Raw genomic sequence first — 18648 nt, 5'->3', positions numbered from 1 at the left:
CAGCCAGTACGAACACAGCTAACCATAATGAAGCCCATTAGTCTGGAGACAATGGCTGCTAGCAAAGCTCAAATGCTGAAAAACACTGGATCATAAAAAAGCCCATCTTTTACTCTGTGCCTTCAGTTGCTATGACCTGATATTGCCCTCGCTTGAGAGAGCACCCACAATGTCACAGACACATATAGAGCATAAAATGAATGAGCAAACACAATTAATGTGAGACAAGCCTGCAAATACCAGTCGTGAAAAACACTGTAAACTGTATTCATTTAGAGTAGGAGAGTGAGAGCAAAAGCAAAACAGGGAGAAATAAGACTTCCAGGAAACATAAAAAGAACAAAAGCAGTGTTAAAAGTAACAAAGAAAATGAGAAGCAGGACAGGTAGAAAGAAAAGAGTGATTAAAAGTAGCCAGAAAAGTCAAAAACAGTAAAAGTCTAATGTCTTAAAGTAAAAGCAAAATAGTTACTAAGAAAAAAATGTTCAACCACTTTTCTTTGCTTGATTAAGTTCCCTGCCTGCTTAAACCGTTTCAAAGAAATATGCCACCAAACCATATTCCATGAAAATGCAACAGTGTTAATATGTGGGATACAGCACAAGGTGATCAATATTCCTATGCTGTATTGACTGGAGGCCACACAAGGTCAGTGAAAGCAAATTAGCAAGACAGATCAGGTACTGCGATGAAACAACGACCTGAACAGATGGAAGAGGAAGCCACTAATAAACCCTACTGCCTATTATAATCTCTTGATACGCTGGCATATGATTTGTGTGTGTCTCTTTGTGATGAGAAAACCAATAAACTGAAAAGAAAAAAAAAATCCCCACCAAGCAGTTTAAGCCTTCACTGGGACACTGATAGCACTGCATGTGTGTGTGCGTGTGTGTGTGTGAGAGAGAGAGAGAGAGAGAGAGTGCAAGTGTATTGCACGTAATCTCTAGCAGAATTAATTCCTAGAAATTAAAATGAAAATGGAAAACAAACTGCCCAATAATAGGGCCTTTATCTCAAGGTCAGCATCACAGAGTTTAGGGTGTCCTTATGAGCACATACTAAGGTACAGGATGATGGCCTAGAATAAACTGACTTAAAACTAATACTATGTTAGGGTGGTCACTACTATGATATAGATCACTGGGACATTACTCAATACTCAGAGGACATGCCCATTCATAAACACAGAGAAATAAATGAATAAAATTTATAATAGCTCTCAAGCACAAAGCAAATTGTAAAAACAGTGTGCCCCTTGTCTCCTTGAGAAATGTTTTCTGACTTACACGTGCTGACAGAAAAACATATGTGGATTACAAAGGGCTGTGAATTGTTGATCCCAGCAATGACACAGGCAATGCTATTGTCATTAGATCTATCAATCAACCTTTAATCCCATTGTGATTGTTGCTACACCATACTGCAGGTCATTCATCCAAACAGGGTTGACACACACACACACACACACACACACGCACACGCACACGCACACGCACACGCACACGCACGCACACACGCACGCACGCTAACAGACAGGCTGCCGACCTACATGTGACTGGCCGTAGCCCAGATTTGCTAGCACTAACCCCAGGGGATGGGTTCTGTACTGATTACATATACCCCTTGAATATGCTGGCGGACAAACTGCACCAAAGTAGGTCGTGCAGCACCCTAAACTACAACCAGTGCCCTCCTGGCCTGGTGCAGCGCTTGGCTCCATAGAGCTTTGTGTGAAGCAGTTAGGGCAGGGGTCGCACACTAGGCGATTGGGCCTGGCATGACAGCGTGAAGGTCCCACGTATCTGACAGCTCATCAAAATGTAATCGTTCGGCAAGTCCAGAAGGTGAGGCCTGACAACACCCATCTTGTCAAGTCAGTGCATGTTAAACTGTGAACATATGAGACCACTATATGACCTGGATGTTAGCTACTATCCACCATGGATATCCTGGCATAATCTGAACCGCAAAAAGAGAGTTTTGCAATTTCAACATTGGCTTGCACCACCAAACAACTGATTTAGATTCAAGTATACTACTAAACTCGATTCAGCTTGAGAAAAATACACATATAGATTGTTTTTTCGGGGGGGGACTTGGGGAAAACCTTGCAGTGATTGCAGAGCTGGGCCGGCTATCAGGCTGTTTTGGCCATTCTGGGGCAGAATCAAACTATAACGCAAAAGGCTGCCCGCTTTTGGTCAGTGGAGCATTACAGCATTTGGCAGGGCATGACCCAGGCTCCATCAGTACTGAGAAAGCGGCATATCCACGGAAAGACAAAAATTGAGCAGGAACTTTTTTTTAAAAGACAGCTAAGAGAGAAATGGACAAGATAAGGGCCAAGAGGCGAGAGCTCCCCTTGCAGTGGTGGTCACTCTACGGGTCAGTGGATGATTTTGGTTAGACATTAGTCCAAGAAGTACTGTCCTGGGTGGGTTAAACGCAACCTGAACCCATTCTGGGTCACTTGCTCATGAAACAGTGGTACACCACACTTATGAACAGTGCAGAGGCAGCACCCGACACAAACAAAGGAGTGCCGTTATGCACACAGTAGTAAATTTAACTTCTGTACCTAAAAATCACATCTGCGAGCTTCCATGTCCAGCTTACTGCTCCAGCATGCTTGTTTAAATGCAAGTGCATTATCTCACATTATCAGTTGCTTGGAGAATGCACTAAAGAAGCTGCAGTACACCTGCGATATCATGCTCTGCAAGCCTGCGATGCTATGCAATCCCAGAGGAAAGGAGACGAAATAGCTTTTCTTTCATAATACTGGAAAATCTCCCCTATACTCCTGTGGCTGCCACCTCGCTGTTACATGTGCTTCATTGAAGCCTGTTCATATTCAACTGCAGTGAAGTCAAGGAGAAAGTCTGTGTGTGTATAATATAGGAGTTGGCTCTATACTCCTGTGCCAGTGGGAATAACGTACTGCGCTACAGGCAGTGTGACCTTTTCTAGCTCGTGTGCCTTCTCTCCTCCCTCTTTTTGTCTCTCTTTTTTCACACGCTTACTCTCTACCTTGGACACGAATGCACACACCTAGCAGCAGTGTCACAGCTAGCTTTACCAAGCATAAATTACCCACACTGCTACCTTGTTTAATGGGCACGAGGCTGGTGCAAATCATTTGAGGTAGAGGGTTACAGGACAGTCTGCTTCATTTGTTCTACCTCTCCCACTTCCATCAGGAAGGTAAAGCTTGTCTTGTTTTCTCTATTGTGCCTCTTTTAACATGACCTTTATGGCTGTGTGCTTTCCGGGGCGACAGTTTGTGCTCAAATTGAGGGTTAAGGCCTGCCTGTTTAAAGTGCTCTAACTACCTTCAGAGGCGTATGACGTGGAAGAGGATGGAGAGTCTCCATTATATACAATGTACTTCACTTTCCAGTATTTATTTTCCAGTATTCTTTTAAAGAAATTCTTTGATTTTAGAGTCACTTCTGAAGTCCTACTGCAGTCCCGAGTTGAGTAAAAGTATCTGATTATGGATTTAACAAAGTAAACTTTTAATTTCCTGGAGCTGAAGCAAGAAATGGGGATTATACTTCATTCCAACCTGTGAAACAAAACTAAAGATGGAATTTGGTGACCAAAAAAGTTGTGTAAACTTGAACTTCTAAGAGGCTTCATGTAAAAAAAAAAAAATAGCCAGCCAGAAGAGTGACACAATGACAGATCAGGAGTGAGCAAAGTGGGAAAGATAGTGAGGAGGGTGAGGGTGGAGTGGGTGGAGGGAGTTAATGCACATAACACACTGCATCAAACCCAAGCACCGCTCTAAGCAGGATGCGTCAGCAGTCCATTCATGTTCCTCTATTTTTCACGAAAGGACGAGGCAAAAAGAGTGAGAGCAAAGAGAGCTCAAGTGAAAGGAAAACAAAGATAAAGAGTGAGGGGGCTGAGAAAAGATAGAGAGAGCATGATAAAAGAGAGGAAACCAGAAAGTGAGAGAAGCGGTGACCCATCAGCCTTTCCTTACCACCAAAGCAAAACTGGAAAGCTTTGCCAGAGTCGTTGGAATGTTTGGAGTACTGCTGGGTACGAGGGGGTTAAAATATGGTTGCTGTGGGGATGCCACTGTCCATCTCTGACTTGTGCTTGGACAGCCTGTCCATTCCCCTAAGCCACAAAAGCCACAGAAAGCCACAGAACAAGAGACTATGAGCATTAAAAAAAAAAAAAAAAAAAAAAAAAAGAGCGAAGGACAGCAGGAGCAAACTGGTTTTTGAAGAGGTAGATCTCTAAAAAGGTCTGAGTGCTTTGAGCTCACCCAAATACCTCAGGACACTGCAGAGAGTGTGAGGGAGGCAGGGAGAGAAAGAGGGTGTGAGGGAGAGCAAGAGAGGGTGTGTGTGAGAGAAAGAGAGAGAGAGTGGGAGATAGAGAGACGGTGCACGCTCTCTCTTTCGCTGCTACAACGGATCCTTTCCACATCGACGCTGCTGTTAACGTCACGCCTGTAAGCCGCGCTTGCCCAGCGCTTGCCTTCTCTGCCTTGCTCCTCTCCCAGTTGGACGCTGCATTTGCGAGGGGGTGCTGATCACCACAAGAAAAGGAGGGGGAGAAAAAAAAAGAAAGAAAAGAACTGGAAACAAGAAGAAAAAAGAAACAACCCAGAGAGAGGAAGGAGAAACTGCGCGCCATCCCTCCTCCCTCTAACCCACCTCGATCAACCCAGCTACAATACCCCCACTCCTCCCAGCACCCCCTTCCATCCCCCACCCCACTCCCCCTCTGAAGAAACTGACGGATTATTGGGAAGTGCACAGGAGGCAGGCTGCAGCTGCTGCTGTGTGTGTGCTCGCTACTGCTGCTGTATGCTTCGTGGGGATGGTGTGTGTGCGTTCGCAATTGCTGCTGTCGCCACCGCGGCTGCCGAGGCTGGAGCATGTGGCTAGTTAAGAGGAGAAAGAAGATAATGAAGGCTGTGTGTGTCGCCTAGCCTTTTCAACTGCTGCCAAGAGCTCCCCAGGAGGAAAGGAGAGAAAAAATAAAATAAAGAAGAATCAAGTGGACATGACACTGCGTTGAAAAGGGGAGCAAAGAAAAGAGTGCAAGAGAGGGAGAAGGGCTGTCAGACTGACCAACCGACCAACTGATTGACTACTAAAAAGTGAAAAGAGGAATACAGATAAGGAGGACTGTTTTTTTTCCTGTTTTTTTAACCCCTCCTTTCCACTACAAACAAAAAACATAGAACACTGGAAAGGACTGGATTTTTTTTTGTTTTTTTTAATCCTTCTGTAATTGTAATTTCTTCTACCTCCCTCCCTCCTTTTGTTGTTTCCTGCCTTGGGTTTTGTTGCACAAAACAAAAAACAATAGTGCGTGTGCATCTCTGTGGTTGCCTGGACTATGGAGACCTGGCTAAGGTGTTTAACGGGGGGATCAACTGTCGGATTCCAAGGACAAGCAAGAGAAGAGGAGCCGACAGCGAAGAGCGAGCAAGGGAGCACTGCTGCTTTGGGAGCCTGACTGGATTCCTAGCTACAGTCGTTTCCCCCCTCCTTTTTTTTTTTTTTCTTGGTAATCGGCACGTAAAGGAAGAAAAACATTCACAAAAGGGCCTTCGAACCTTTCTCTTTGGATGTATGGATTTACAAAAGGGCTCATCTTGTTTAAGCTCTTTGGCACTGATGCCCGTTTTGACAGGGCAAACATAAAAGGTTTTCTTTGCTGCTCTTGGATATAAATACATCTGATGCGAATACATCAGCTCTTTCTGATTGCAAAAAGGAGGGAAGCTATATATCTCAGTTCAAGGACCTGTAATAATAACTTGAGGTAGGTGTCTAGTGTTTCAAACCCTCTCTGCATCAATTTGTAACACCCTCCCCTCCCCTCTGTCTTGTAATACGGTTTTTGGTTGCTTAATTTGCCATCATGTTCTTCTCATACACATATTTCAGAAAAGCCAGTCCTCTCCACCACCCCATTTCTTTCTGCCCCTGAGCACAGTTCATGGAAATAAAATCACCCCTTAACTGAGGACAGGTCAAGTCCTCTTGCCCCTTAGCAACCACCTAAACCCTTGCTCTCCCCTTGCCCACATCAGTTCCCTTAACCTTATTACTTTGGCCCCATAAACAGTACTGCTAGCCAAACAGCTAATTTCCTTGCACCCACACCCCCAAAACACCAGCCCCAAACATCCCCATCCTCCCCCCCAGATGATGCTGAATTATGAACGTGCCACATCATGAGTCTCCTGGGGCGGGTAGCTGTGCATCGTGCCAGGAAAGCCGCCCTGCTCTGTGTAGTCTTCCTGATGGTGCAAGCGTGGAGCAGCGCCTCCCTGGCCTTGGCGGGGGCGGCGGTGTCTCAAGGACCCCAGGGCTGTCCACCGCAGTGTTCTTGTAGTAATCAGCAGGGGAAAGTGGTTTGCACCCGTCGTGGCCTCACCCGTGTCCCCCCTGGGATTCCTGCCAACACGCGACACCTCAATCTAATGGAAAACGCCATTGAGGCGGTGCAGGCTGACTCCTTCCGCCATCTGCACCACCTTGAGGTGCTCCAGCTTGGGCGAAATGCCATTCGGCAGATTGAGGTGGGCGCGTTTAATGGACTCACCAGCCTCAACACACTGGAGCTGTTTGACAACCGGTTGACGGTGGTGCCCAGTGGGGCCTTTGAATACCTATCCAAACTAAGAGAACTATGGTTGAGGAACAACCCCATTGAAAGTATTCCTTCCTATGCCTTCAACCGGGTACCCTCACTCATGCGACTGGACCTGGGAGAGTTAAGGAAACTGGAGTACATCTCAGAAGGAGCTTTTGAGGGCCTACAAAATCTCAAGTACCTCAACCTGGGAATGTGCAACATAAGGGGTGATATGCCAAACCTAAGTCCCCTCAAAGGCCTCGAGGAGCTAGAGATTTCTGAAAATCTCTTTCCAATGATAAAACCAGGCTCTTTCAAAGGTCTGCGCTCATTGAAAAAGCTATGGGTGATGAACTCTCAAATCACAGTAATAGAGCGCAATGCTTTCGATGACCTATCTTCACTGGTGGAGCTTAATCTTGCCCATAACAATCTGAGCGCTGTGCCACATGATTTGTTCTCCCCGCTCAGGTACCTGGTGGAGCTCCACCTCCACCATAACCCTTGGAACTGTGGTTGTGAGGCTGTATGGTTAGCACGCTGGCTAAGGGAGTACATCCCTACTAATTCAACTTGCTGTGGACGTTGTCACTCCCCTGCGAGCATGAGAGGTCGACAGCTGGTGGACGTGGACCGAGGTGAGGGTGCTGCAGTCCAGTGTTCTGCACCATTCATTGCTGATGCACCAAGGGACTTGAACATCTCAGCAGGGCGAGTGGCTGAGCTTCGATGCCGCACAGCTCCAATGTCTTCAGTGCGCTGGCTCCTACCCAACGGCACTATACTGACACATGCCTCTAGTCACCCGAGAATATCAGTCCTCAATGATGGTACCCTTAATTTCTCAAATGTCCTTGCAGTAGACACAGGCACCTATACCTGCATGGTCTCCAATGCAGCTGGGAACTCTAATGCCTCAGCCTACCTCAATGTGAGTGCAGCTGAGCTTAATACATCCAACTTAAGTTACTTTACCACAGTGACCGTGGAGGTCTTGGGGCCAACCACTGAGATGCCCAAACCTAAAACTACAACAACCACTGCAGCTGCTGCAGGCGCTGGTGTTGCTGGGGGAGGAGTAGGCCTAGGGACAACAACTACAACTGCCTCTCCTTCTGTCTTTCAACCAGTCTTCATCTCCACCCCAACTGTACTGTTACAAAACACCGACAGTCCACCAGGGGCAGCTAAACCATCTGTGTTGCCAGGAATTCAATCGACTAACAAACCAGGCAAGTCTGGGCCTAGCCTTGATGAAGTGATGAAGACTACTAAGATTATAATAGGCTGCTTTGTGGCAGTGACACTATTGGCTGCTGTCATGCTCATTGCCTTCTACAAATTGAGAAAGCGCCACCAGCAGAGGAGCACTGTGGCAGCTGCCCGCACTGTTGAGATTATTCAGGTGGATGAGGAGGACCTTCCACCACCAGCATCTGCAGCCCAAGAGTCAGCTCTCACATTGCCTGAAATCCGAGACCATAACAGCATACACAAGTTGGACTTTATCAGCCACAAGACTGACTACAGCTTTCACAAACCCAAGGCTGAATACAAACCCCAGCCTGATTTCACACTTCACAAGCCAAAGGCTGAGTATACCACATATAAGCCAAATATGGACTTTAGCAGCCACAAAACCATCACAGATTACAACACACACAAATCTACGCCGGATTTTAGCCTTCACAGACCAAAGCCTGACTGCAGCCCATTTAGACCAGAATATAGCACCCACAAACCTAAAGCAGAATACAGCCCTTTCAAGCCAGACTTTGGTACTCATCCAAAAACTAAATCAGACTACAGCCCATTCAAACTAGATTATAGCACTCATCCCAGGCAGAAGAGTGACTTCAGTCCATTCAAACGGGACTATAGCACTCAGCCGAAACCTAAACATGACTACAGCCCATTAAAATCAGACTACAACACACAACATAGACCTAAAACTGAATATAGTCCATTCAAACCTGATTTTGGTACACACCCAAGACCTAAACCTGATTACAGCCCATTTAAACCCGACTACAGCACTCAGCCTAAATCCAAAACAGAGTACAGTGCCCAGAGATCTAAAACAGACAGTACCTACAAAGCTAAGGACCACTACACCCCACATAAAACTGCAACAGATTACAGCGCCTTCAAGACTGACTTCAGCCCCCACAAAGTGGATTACAGCGCCTTCAAGTCTGACTTCAGTCCACAAACTCAGAGACCTAAACTGGATTACAGTCCACATAAACTGGACTACAGCTCTCATATGGTGGACTACAGCACTCTAAAGCCCAAATATAATACCTATAAACCGACTGGCCATGGGGCTAAATGGACAGACAACAATGTTGGGAACTCTTTGCCGCGAACCTTGCCCAGTGCCATCACAGCAATGGCTGAGCCCTATGTCGTAAAAACTCACAACAAGGAGAAGGTACAGGAGACTCAGATTTAAAAAGGCCCCTCCAAAAGGATCTCACCCCTTTTCCCAGTTTCCTAGCTCCTACTCACCCCTCTTTCACACGCCCCTTGTCCTTTCCTCATTTAAAATCATGCAATAGAATGCACAACGAAAAAAGGACAGGACATACTTTTGTACAGAGTGCAAAACTTAAAAGACTGATGATTTCTTGTTGTACATGCTTATAAATAAATATATATATATGGACGAACTAAAATTACCATGGGTTGGTGATAGAGAAACGTATATTAAAAAGAAATTGAAACTATTTTCTAACTTGTAACTTCTATTTAAAATAATGAGTTGTTTAAGATGCTGTCTTGACTTTGAAAAATGAGGGTAGTCTTGTTTTAACAGAGGGCATTCTGTGTGATTTTTACACCATGCTACAGAGAATGCAGTGATAAGAAAAAAGAATATTTATACAGAGAAGACTTTCTTTAACAAAATCCGGGGAGAAAAAAAAAAGGTCAGTGTTGATCTTTACAGGTTTATCTTGTAAAAGCACCAAGAATTTGTACTGTGCCAAATGTTATAAATGCAATAAAAAGGATTTTTGGAAGAAAAAAAAAAAGTATTAGAAAGAGATGTTTTTCCCCCCCCCCCTTTCTCTTCTTTTCCTGGCGTATACTGTAACAATCAGCCAAATGCTTTAGACACTGCAGTAAGATGCTGCAGCTATACTTTAACTCTAAGTGTGCTGAATGAGTCAGGCAGAATGAATCATGGTGCACAAGTGGATGGGTTTTTTTAAAATATCCCTCCACACGTCCCATTATATTATTTACAGCAACAATCTGCTTTTTTTTATTTTTCGCTTACTTTTACATGAGTGACTGTCATGATGCTTTTATCAGCCTGTGGCTGATCAAAGCACGCATTTGATGAAAGTTTAAGTTCAACAAACATGTTAACAGGTTAAAAAGAACTGATGGTCTAGTCAAAGAGACATACAGCAGTGCCATTACAAATACTTTAATTGAAATGCTCATGATATAATGCTTCAAGAATCCAATCTGTGTTACCTACCTCATTTTCTCTATTGCAAGGTAGTCTTATTAATCACAAACGTAATGAGTGAAAAAGGTGCACTTTGCCAAAAAATATAGATCTTCATATCTCTTTTCATTACATTTCCAGCTGTTGGGGCTTCATCAATCAGTATGGGGTCTTTTTATGGTGACAAATGCATTTGGGTCTCACTGTTAACTGTGCATTTTTCATCTTCAACAATATCACCCCTCTCAATCATAATAAAGCCACACAGTTCGAACAAAAAATGATACACCGTGGATAGGAAACACCGCCTGTAGTATTGTGAGACAGGTAAACCACGTATTTTGTCTTTCTGGAATTCGGCCGAGGGGCATTAAAGACCCGCCAACATTTTCTGTGAATGTTTCTTTTTCCTCTTATTTAATGACAATACTGTGTCTCGAGCTCTGTTTGTTAAAATGTAAAAGAGAAGGTGGTGTGCAGTACACTGGGAGAACATTTCAGTAAACAGCAACATACCATGCTTGGAGTGGGCAACATGTGGGTGAGAGATGACCAAGAGAATACTACAAAAGATCTCCGTAGGAGTTGTGTTGATCATAATCATCACAACCAGCATAGATACTCCTTAGCTAATCAAAACATTATTAGAACGAAGACGTGAAAAGATCCACAGTCACAGATGTGTACTGGGAGCGAAGCTTATGGCTGGTAGTGAAGTTCACAACACCTGTTTACATAATAAGTAAGCGTGGCAAATAAAAAGCTGGTTAAAAGTAGTACTTGTGAGGTGAGCACCTAAAATATCTGAACTTCTCTCTTCGACAATGTGACATTTCAAACTTTGTGTCACAGGAAGTATAGCGACAGAGGTTAAATATTAAACAAAAAAAAGGAGTGTGACAAAAGCTGAGAGCATATCAGCTCAATATGCAATAGAGGCTAACAGAAGAGCAGACTGATGTTTATTTGAAGGGGTAAAAAGTCCAGTTCCTAAAAATTTGAAACGGACAAGATGGAGATGAAGTGTGCTGGTGTAAGAAATGGAGGTCAAAAAAGACTGCTGAAGGACACAGCAAAGCACACCTTTTTACAAATGTTTTAGCAGATGTCTTGTGCTTGGAAACATCAAATTGTTGTAGAATAGGAGCATGTATAATTTAGAGGTCTAACATTGTACATTACAGGGGTATGATATAACCATCCCAATGAAAAGAGACATCTGGAGAAAAAAAATAAAACAAGACAAAAACGATGAGAGCTGGAAATATTTAGAGGCAGCCCAAAAGGAAAGAATCTCCTGATACACAATGCAAAAAAATAGATTTTATGTTCCGATATGACTAACTTGAGAAAAACTAACCTACTGCAGTGCATCCAGGGCTGTCCAGACAGGCCACCTGGACAAAAATGAGATCAAATCAGCAACAGTTCTTGCTATCCTACCCCGCTTTTTCTGCCATATATTCATTTTGTAGTGTGCTGGGATACGTATAGAAATGCAACAGAAAGAAAAGATAGCAAGTTGAATTATTTAAATTGAAGAGTTAATGTGACCACTTCATCTTGTACTGACCATTTCTAGCTAATTCTCATATCTCAGTTTGCATGCCGTTGTCTCCCACATCTTTTGTTTACTTGTAATTGTTTTGATAACTATGCAAATCCAGACAATGAGCTCCCGATTGTCTCTAATGGGACACGTGTGAGAGGAATGTTCAAACAAGTGTAAGAAAGCAGGATCAGCACGCTCTTTTTAAATAGATAATGTTGTGGGATTAGATGGATTGTAACTAACTGGACAGATGTAAGCACCATATTACGCATTTAGCTCTGTTATGACAGTCTATCATATGCTTGGCAGTGCTATATTACACCTCCTTTGCCCCAGTGAGGTATAGCAGGATGGGGCTTATGCTTCATCACACTGTTCAACCCAGAAGTAGAAAGAGAAAGTATGCTGTGCAATGTGATCACATATTAGGCTGCACTGTGCTATAAAAGGCTCCATCATGCTAATCGGTCAAAATGGCTACAGGGTCATCAATCAGCCAATCAGCTTGCCAGTCGGTGAAGAGCCCGTCTCCATGGAAAACACTTCTCCACATCCCTTCCTCCTCCACATCATGTTCTTCCTTTTCCTGTTTATGAGCTTCATTAGCAATCATGAAGCCATTTGAAAGAGGAAGCAGGGTAAGATGAACCTATTTAACCACAGCTCACCGAGCCTGTAGGGCAGGGAGGGAGATGACTTAGAGGACAAAGAAGAGGTAATGATATAGAAACTAAGATATATCAAAGACATTTTAAGTGAGATTTCGTGACAGATTACTTAAAATAAGTTATTGGGAAGGTGGAAATTTGGTAAAAATTGATAAACAGACAAGTATAATAAGCAAAGAGCAGAAAGCAACCACAGAAAATAAGTACGCAGAAAAATGTGGCAGAACTCGATGTGGTGGGAGACTAAAAGAAATACAGAAGACAACATGGAAGTGATGAGAAGAGGTTAATTAAAAGACACAAAGAAAGATAAGCATGGTGGGAGAAAGGAAAAAAAATGGAGGAAAAGCAATTGAAAAAAAAAAACTAACCTGAAAATGAGGAAAAGATGGAAATGGAGCTACCAAAAGAGGGGAAAGGAATTCAGGAAGAGTGAAAGAAAGCAAAAGCAAAGGCACTTGGGGAAGAGGAAACAGAGCAAATGTGATGCAAGAGTGCCAGCTACAGATGGAATAGGGGATATATAACTTGGCCGTCATGGCTCTCGCATGATTGGTGAATGGCCTGATCTGCACCACAAGGAGAGTATGTGTGTGTGAGGAGGGGGGGTGGGTTACGTAGCAGAGTGCAGCAGATGAGAAGTGCTGATACAAGAAATGGACCACTGTGCTTGAGTAAGAGATACTCAGGAATATAAAAGCAGAAAGGAATGAAATGGAATAGCAGGGACGAGGTGTGTATGCTTTCAGTGTCAAAGGTCAAAGTACTTAAACCTGCTGGAAAGTAAACATACTCGCTCCTCTATTCAATTAAAAAAAAAAGACTAAAGGAGTTCATTTTAAACTAAAAGGGGATTGCAGGACATTTCAAAAACCCAATTATTTTGATGCAATCTTTTAATTAGGTTTTTTTCCTCATGTTAATTACCGTGCAGTATAGAAGCTGGGACGAGTAAAAGTATTTCTTTAATTTTAACCTACACCTACAGCCATTGTAATCAACAGCATCAGCCATGCAAAAGCCAACTCCTCAAAAACATATCTGCAAAATGTCTCCCAAAAAACAACAACAACAAAAAATCCAAAGGTGTTGCTTCTTAACGTTCAAGTGTTGTTTTTTGTGATAACTCCATAATTTGCATATCCATAAGCGCAACATTTAACCATGCATTTTTCTTTTATGGATTAGTTAGTACTAAAAAATATACTCCTGTTAATAACCGAGTATGCAAACTGCCTTGAATCCCCGGTTGAAGCGAAGGATGTGTGCTGCACGGTGCATACTCTAGGATTTCTGTGTGAACACTAGCCACTGTGCTAGTGGAGCAGAGGAGAGGATATTCTAAGCAGGCCTGTGAGCGTGCTGCCTTGTGAGTCAACATGAGTCAGGGCCAAAGAGTTGTTGGGTCCTAATGTCAAATAGAGAGACTGTAACAGAGAGCAGAGTCAAAGGTGGAAACGGCAAACCACAGCACAAAGACAGAAGAATAAAGCAGGGACGTGCTTATTATGACAAAATTTTGATGGTTTAAGGGAGTTGGATTATTGACTTACTCTGTGTTAATCATTTGGCTTTACTGCATTATCCTTACTAATAACATTACTACACGAAGAATGCATGCTACACTGAGAATACATTTTACGAGCTTTGCAGATATTCATTTTGAAAAATCAAGGAACGTTTAAGGAAGGTAATGGTGACAGTTGTGCATGTGGATTAGAGGAAAGGCAAGTGGATGCGTGCCGGTGCATCTGCTTCAGCTGTGTGAAAATTGATGCAAATAGCCATATTCAGTGACCAGCTGGTGATATGATTTGTTGTTACTGAGGTCAACAGAGGCAGAAGAAGAAATTTCATCGCAGTATCCTGCTGGCAATGTGCCTAGTGCAGTTGAGGCTGTAATGTTGAATAGGTGTATGCCAATAGACTGACATACACCGTGGTCGAATTCCCACAGATTTTGCTGCCGTAACCGAGAGTGAATGACAGGTGGGCTGCTTTTTTTTTTTTCCTCCTCCCCCCACGAGCTAACCGCTCAAGTGTGTTACTCCCTGTGAGACAGAGTTTATTGCCCTTTTGGTGGGTGAAAAACATCCCTGTTTTCTTAACAGCAAGAGACGATGAAGCCTTACTTTTATGATCCCATCCAACAGTTGAGTCTTAGGTGTGTGTGTGTGTGTGTGTTTTTGTGTGTGTACTAAATCATGTCCACTGAGAGCAACAAACAGGGGACTGAGACATATGTGAGGTGGGGTATGCTGAGGTGTTTGTGCGCACACTAAACACAAATAAAGACATAAATACACACACGCGTGCACACATAGACACCAAAGAGAGGGGGGAAGAAAAAAAAAAAAAGAATGAAGCCACTGACCATTAATTTCACTGCTTGTTGAGATTTACGCCCTGGAGAGAAATCATCATCACAGGCACAGTATCACCAAGGAGACTGCACTCAGGATCAAACTAGTGATGGGATTTCCGGCTCTTTTTAGAGATCCGGCTCTTTCGGTTCGGCTCACTAAAAAGAGCCGGCTCTTTCGGCTCAGAGCCGGCTCTTTCGGCTCCGAACCGGCTCTTTCGGCTCCGAACCGGCTCTTCAGGTTGTTTTGTTGCTTTAATTAATTTATTATTAACAATAATATAAAATTATGCACAAAAGGAATTACTAACGTAAAAAAAAGTGGTTTTATTTATATATGTTTATATATAAATATATGCGGTGGCCCCTAGAGACAAAACACGTACAAACTCCAAAACACATTTCTAGCATGAACTGAGCTTCCAAAGCAGAGCTACTAGATCACTTAAATTACACAATTGAAAGCATGTGTGTATTGTTTGTGTATTTATACACAGGCACTCATATATATATTCAAATAATTTAAAAAATAGTTCATTTACCTGTTATTACCACACACCAAATCCGGTCGTTGGTACTTGCTGGCTTGTGTAGCCACAAGATAACAAAGGCTCAACACTGCGCCCAGCATCCTGGAGCACTTCTGTTGTCTTTTGTACGTGTTTTGAGTTTTTATGTGCTTCTGAGTTTTTATATGCTTCTGAGTTTTTACGTGCTTCGGAGTTTGTACGTGTTTTTACGTGTTTTGGAGTTTTTACGTGTTTTGGAGTTTGTACGTGTTTTTACGTGCTTCGGAGTTTGTACGTGTTTTTACGTGTTTTGGAGTTTTTACGTGTTTTGGAGTTTGTACGTGTTTTTACGTGATTTGAAGTTTGTATGTGCTTTGTCTCTAGGGGCCACCGTAAATATACTTTTATTTATTCACTCCACATAAAATGTAATAAATAAATCATATAATACAAAAATCAACTATTCACATTTCAAGTTTTAACTATTTAAATTTTCAGCTTTTTCCTTTTACAAATTTAAAGTGAAAAGAACACAAAACACTGCAAACCACAACACAATTAAATATAAATTATAATATGAAAACAAACAGAAGATGCACATTCTCTGTCATATGGACCTGCATGAATAAACTTTCTGAATCCTTTAACATCTGCAACCGAAAATAGTTGTGGATGATTACTATACCTTTCTAATGTTGTTGTCCCTGCCTCTCTTTCTCTCTCTCTCTGGCTCTGTTCCTGTGCTACTGAGTGTAACTACCGCCCCTCCCCCCCTCTGCCCAGCGTAAAGCACAAGGCTCGCGTGCAGAGTGAAGCGGAAAAAAAGTGCGAGAGAGAGGGTGAGAGAAAGAAAAAAAAACCTCACGTGACGGCTCGCGATAAGGAGCCGGCTCGCGTCGTTCACGTCAAAGAGCCGGCTCTAAGAGCCATTTCGTTCGCGAACGACCCATCACTAGATCAAACCTCATTCACTCACCCACACAAACACGTTTATACAGAAACGCACAAGAGCAGCCAAAGCCACGCGGTTCAGATGCCTTTATGTCATCTTTACTGGACTGCTTTGATATGTTTACCCTGAAATGTATTAACGAGCTCCGGCTCCCCGTTTAGCGCTGAAATATGCACAAGCTGCCAAGCAAATGTTCTGACCGCTGACCTCCTTTATAATCAATATTCTTGATCTTCTGAAAATGACGTTTGTACTACTTTGACACTTTTATTATCAACCCAAAGAGAACACCACATGTATACTGTAGCATAGATGTGTTGTGAAGTGACTGCAGTGAGACGTCCTTCACTTCTTCTAATTTTCTTAGCCATTTAGGCATTCATTTAGATTCATGCTGTCATGTGTGGACCACACAACTAGAACACCAATGTGACTTTTCAGAACTGCATTTGTGTTTTTGCCCTCCATCTTTGTACGTTTCCACGCAAAAGAGTCCATGAAAGACCAGAAGAAGCCCATACACAAAGTGTTACTGAGAAAATCTCTGCTTTTATGCTGCATGGGAAGAAATGAGGACAAAGGAAGCTTTTCTTGCAAACCAGAAGACTGATACTCAATGCAACTAGCAGTGCATGGAGTTTATGGAGAGTATTCTGGGACTTCATCTTTTCAAGGGTGACAATGTGTGTATCTGAGCATAGACATTTTGGTGATCGTGGAGGGGTGGGAGCGGGGTTACAAAATGGTGCCCTGTACTGAACAAGAAAAAGAAGAAACTGAGGAGGGGGGAAGAAAACAAAACAACAACAACGGACAAGGGAGAGAGAATGAACTGAGCTCAACGGTGAGGGCAAAAAATCCAAATTATCTATGACACTCCAATTTGGCATGTCAGAGGACAGCAGCGTCGTATGTAAGAAGGAACGTAGGGGAAGAAGAAGAAAAGGAGTGTGAAAAAGAGGCAGACAGAGGGGAGGGATAAGAACACAGAGCAATGAAGCTGAAAGGAGAATTTACAATGTGATTGCAATAAATAAGAAGCCCCTATTGTGCCCCTATTGTGTACTTTAAAGAAGAGCTCAGAGTTCACTGTGTAGTAACTGTAGGCTCATGCATTTACTCTGATCTGGACTTCAAGATGACAAGCAGTGTGCTAATGTGAAAGACTTGCTGAGAAAATGTGCACCGCTGAGCACAGAATGGCAAAGGAAAGCAACGTCAAGAGGAAAGCACTGACAAGCTGCGTCGTGCAACAACGGGGCTGAAACACAGCTTTCACGTGGAGCCAAAATTATTCAGTCGCTGCAGCAAAATACAGCATGTGTTTAAGTGTGTGTGTGTGCGGTTGGGTCAGCAGTGATCTTTAAAGATCAAACTAATCAATAGTAGGGCTGAACGATATATCGCATTTGCGATAATATCGCGACATGATCAAGTGCAATTTTCTAACCGCAAAGGCTGCGATTATACTCTGGACATGTCCAAATTCATGGGCTGCATCCTCCTGAGGCCGCATTTGTAGACCGATTACGTCACAGCGACGCGCCGAAGGCTGTCCAAATTACTACCATATCCCAGAATTCATAGCGCGGCCCAGCCAAACTCCAGTTTCCAGCAATGGCGGCCGCTACTAAGTTTTAAAATTACTCATACTAATCTTTCTGGGTCACAAAATAAACTTTTAACATATTTTCAGGCGAGAAAGTAGTTGTGTAAACATCAAATATCTGCTCGGTTTATCAAGATATCCCATATTTGCAAAAGTGCTTCGACGTTTTCAGAGGCGTCTGCTACCCACCAGCTCGACAGCTAGCCGGGAGCTCGAGGGTTACTGATGCGGCCGAGAACGGCACAACTCCCGGCACATCATTTTCAGATCACCGCGGAGTTTCGCTGCTCGGGTTAAACGTAATATATAAGTCACTTAGACAACCTAAAAATGTTATTGTTGGGCTTTTTTCAGTGTTTTGTTTGTTCGTGAGTAAATCGGTTTGGCTGAGATTAAAGTTATTAGATTAGATAAAATAAAACTTTATTAATCCCCCGGGTGGGTTCCTCCTTGGTTTTCACACAGCTGACTAAACGTCAAACAGAAAACTTATTAAACAGAAGTATGAGACAGTCGAGAATTTACACCAGTGTCTGGTTATATTTTAGATAGCAAGAAGCAGACGGCCGAGTTTATTAAACTCCACCGAGACAGCGGTGACGCTAATCAGAAGGCTAGACCGTCCAATTTCACGCCTTTAAACTTTAAAGGCGTGTTTGTGTGTGTGTTTATACAATTGCTATTATGTTTGCACTTTATGTGTAATGTTACTGACTGCAGAGATCAGTAAGATGTGTGTATTTTTTATTTATTAGTTTTATTTATTTAATATTATTTTTTAATTGAATGACTGTCTAGTAGTTCACAGATGTCGAAAAACTGAGTGTGGTAAAGCCACTGATTTTGTTTATGTATATTTCTGCAATCTGCACATTGTACTGACTTTCATTTTAATGTTTACACCAGGGTTCCTTGTCA

The 18648-nt window shown here is 42.9% G+C and overlaps 2 protein-coding genes across 2 annotated transcripts in view; one reads left to right on the top strand and one right to left on the bottom strand.

Moving 5' to 3' along the window:
- Positions 1-18648, bottom strand: part of snd1 (staphylococcal nuclease and tudor domain containing 1) — a 190975-nt gene that overhangs the window by 95142 nt on the left and 77185 nt on the right. The gene's annotated exons all lie outside the window — the stretch shown is intronic.
- On the top strand, positions 4352-9631 carry lrrc4.1 (leucine rich repeat containing 4.1). The gene is made up of 2 exons (XM_080887354.1): positions 4352-5799; positions 5925-9631. Exon 2 carries the CDS (start codon positions 6215-6217, stop codon positions 9071-9073), a length of 2859 nt encoding a protein of 952 aa, XP_080743480.1. The 5' UTR covers positions 4352-5799; positions 5925-6214; the 3' UTR covers positions 9074-9631.

This window comes from Rhamphochromis sp. 'chilingali' (assembly GCF_963969265.1).
Source record: "Rhamphochromis sp. 'chilingali' genome assembly, chromosome: 7".
Lineage (NCBI taxonomy): Eukaryota > Metazoa > Chordata > Actinopteri > Cichliformes > Cichlidae > Rhamphochromis > Rhamphochromis sp. 'chilingali'.
This window is presented reverse-complemented; position numbering and strand designations above follow the sequence as displayed.